The 2,500-nt window shown below is 55.0% G+C and overlaps 1 protein-coding gene across 1 annotated transcript in view; it reads right to left on the bottom strand.

Annotated features, from left to right (window-relative positions):
• Positions 1-2,500, bottom strand: part of LOC139581913 (girdin-like) — a 27,314-nt gene that overhangs the window by 5,348 nt on the left and 19,466 nt on the right. The window contains exons 19-21 of the mRNA XM_071412110.1: positions 2,426-2,500; positions 2,021-2,298; positions 22-165 (exon numbers count right to left, since the gene is read on the bottom strand). The exon at positions 2,426-2,500 is cut by the window's right edge and continues 87 nt beyond it. Of these exons, the coding sequence (XP_071268211.1) occupies positions 22-165; positions 2,021-2,298; positions 2,426-2,500 (497 nt within the window). The remainder of the gene's footprint in view (positions 1-21; positions 166-2,020; positions 2,299-2,425) is intronic.

Genomic DNA, 2,500 nt, shown 5'->3' with positions numbered 1-2,500 from the left:
CTGAGAGAGTTTTTGTTTTACCTCTCATTATCCTCTTTCAGTCTCTCTAATTCTCTTTCTCTCTCCGCCTGCTTTTGCACCTCTCCCTCCATCTTCTCTCTCTCCATTTTCATCTCTCTTTTTGTCTCCTCCATCTGGGATTTGAGGCCCAGGAGCTCCTGATACCTGGAGTAAATGAAGGTGTTATGAACATTGGTATGAATTATACTTAAACACTCATTAAGGTATCATGATTGATTTCATAAACTTTATTTTATCAGGGTTTATTCACAAGTCAGTGTATTCAATGGCATATGGAATTCCAATCAGACTGGTTTCATAAAGTTAACAATGTCTTATGTATACTTTTTAAAATAAAGTGTTAATTGGTGTTCACTACACTCCCTCCAGATCCCTGTGTTCCCAACCTCCCCTCCAGATCCCTGTGTTCCCTACCTCCCCTCCAGATCCCGGTGTTCCCTACCTCCCCTCCAGATCCCTGTGTTCCCTACCTCCCCTCCAGATCCCGGTTTTCCCTACCTCCCCTCCAGATCCCTGTGTTCCCTACCTCCCCTCCATCTTCCTGTGTTCCCTACCTCCCCTCCAGATCCCTGCGTTCCCTACCTTCCCTCCAGCCCCCTGTGTTCCCTACCTTCCCTCCAGCTCCCTGTGTTTTCTACCTTCCCTCCAGCTCCCTGTGCTCCCTAACCACCCTCCAGCGTTCACTACCTTCTCTCAAGCTCCCAGTGTTCACTACCTTCCCTCCAGCTCCCTGGGTTCCCTACCTTCCCTCCAGCTCGCTGTGTTCCCTACCTTCCCTCCAGCTCCCTGGGCTCCCTACCTTCCCTTCAGCTCCCTGTGTTCCTTACCTTCCCTCCAGCTCCCTGTGTTCCCAACCTCCCCTCCAGCTCCCTGTGTTCCCTTCCCTTCCCTCCAGCTCCCTGTGTTCCCAACCCCCCCTCCAGCTCCCTGTGTTCCCAACCTCCCCTCCAGCTCCCTGTGCTCCCTATATTCCCTCCAGCTCCCTGTGTTCCCTTCCCTTCCCTCCAGCTCCCTGTGTCCCTTACCTTCCCTCCAGCTCCCTGTGTTCCCAACCCACCATCCAGCTCCCTGTGTTCCCAACCTCCCCTCCAGCTCCCTGTGTTCCCAACCTCCCCTCCAGCTCCCTGTGCTCCATATATTCCCTCCAGCTACCTGTGTTCCCTTCCCTTCCCTCCAGCTCCCTGTGTTCCCTACCTTCCCCCCAGCTCTCTGGGCTCCCTACCTTCCCTCCAGCTCCCTGTGTTCCCTACCTTCCCTCCAGATCCCTGTGTTCCCTACCTTCCCTCCAGATCCCTGTGTTCCCTACCTTCTCTTCAGCTCCCTGTGTTCCCTACCTCCCCTCCAGCTCCCTGTGTTTTCTACCTTCCCTTCAGCTCCCTGTGTTCCCTACCTTCCCTCCAGCTCCCTGTGTTTTCTACCTTCCCTCCAGCTCCCTGTGCTCCCTAACCACCCTCCAGCGTTCACTACCTTCTCTCAAGCTCCCAGTGTTCACTACCTTCCCTCCAGCCCCCTGGGTTCCCTACCTTCCCTCCAGCTCGCTGTCTTCCCTGCCTTCCCTCCAGATCCCTGTGTTCTCTACCTCCCCTCCCGATCCCTGTGTTCCCAACCTTCCCTCCAGCTCCCTGTGTTCCCTACCTTCCCTCCAGCTCCCTGTGTTCCCTAAATTCCCTCCAGCTCCCTGTATTCCCTACCTCCCCTCAAGATCCCTGTGTTCCCTACCTTCCCTCAAGATCCCTGTGTTCACTACACTCCCTCCAGATCCCTGTGTTCCCTACCTTCCCTCCAGATCCCTGTGTTCCTTACCTTCCCTCCAGATCCCTGTGTTCCCTACCTTCTCTTCAGCTCCCTGTGTTCCCTACCTTCCCTTCAGCTCCCTGTGTTCCCTACCTTCCCTCCAGCTCCCTGTGTTTTCTACCTTCCCTCCAGCTCCCTGTGCTCCCTACCTTCCCTCCAGATCCCTGTGTTCCCTACCTTCCCTCCAGATCCCTGTGTTCCCTACCTTCCCTCCAGATCCCTGTGCTGTGTCTCCAGGTTACGGTTGCTGCTCCTCAGATGGGAGTGTCTATCCAGCAGCTCCTCTAGCTCTGCCTCCTGCCTCTGCTGCAGCGCTGTCATTCGCTCCTGGTCCCTCCTCAGCCCCTCCGTCCTGACCAATGACTCCTCATGTTCCCTGGCACACACCTTAGACTCCGCCTCCAAAGCAGCACACCTGGCCTCGCTCTCGCTGCACCTCGCCAACACTGCTGCATGCTGGAAGCTCAGGGACGCCTCCTCCACCTGGGAGAGGAGGGGGATGTTGGAAATCAAACACTGTGACACTCGGACAGTATTACAGTCTCTGAGGTGGCGAGAGGCCACAGTTTCAGTATAATAACTATATAAAACAATGGTAGCTGTATGATACCTGTAGCTGAGTGTTAAGTGTCTGCAGCTTGGTGCAGGTCTCCTGCAGGCTGATAGAGTGATGTTGCAGGGTGTC

Source organism: Salvelinus alpinus, chromosome 7 (assembly GCF_045679555.1).
Source record: "Salvelinus alpinus chromosome 7, SLU_Salpinus.1, whole genome shotgun sequence".
Lineage (NCBI taxonomy): Eukaryota > Metazoa > Chordata > Actinopteri > Salmoniformes > Salmonidae > Salvelinus > Salvelinus alpinus.
Note: the sequence above shows the minus strand (reverse complement) of the source record. Positions and strands in the feature narration are given on the sequence as shown.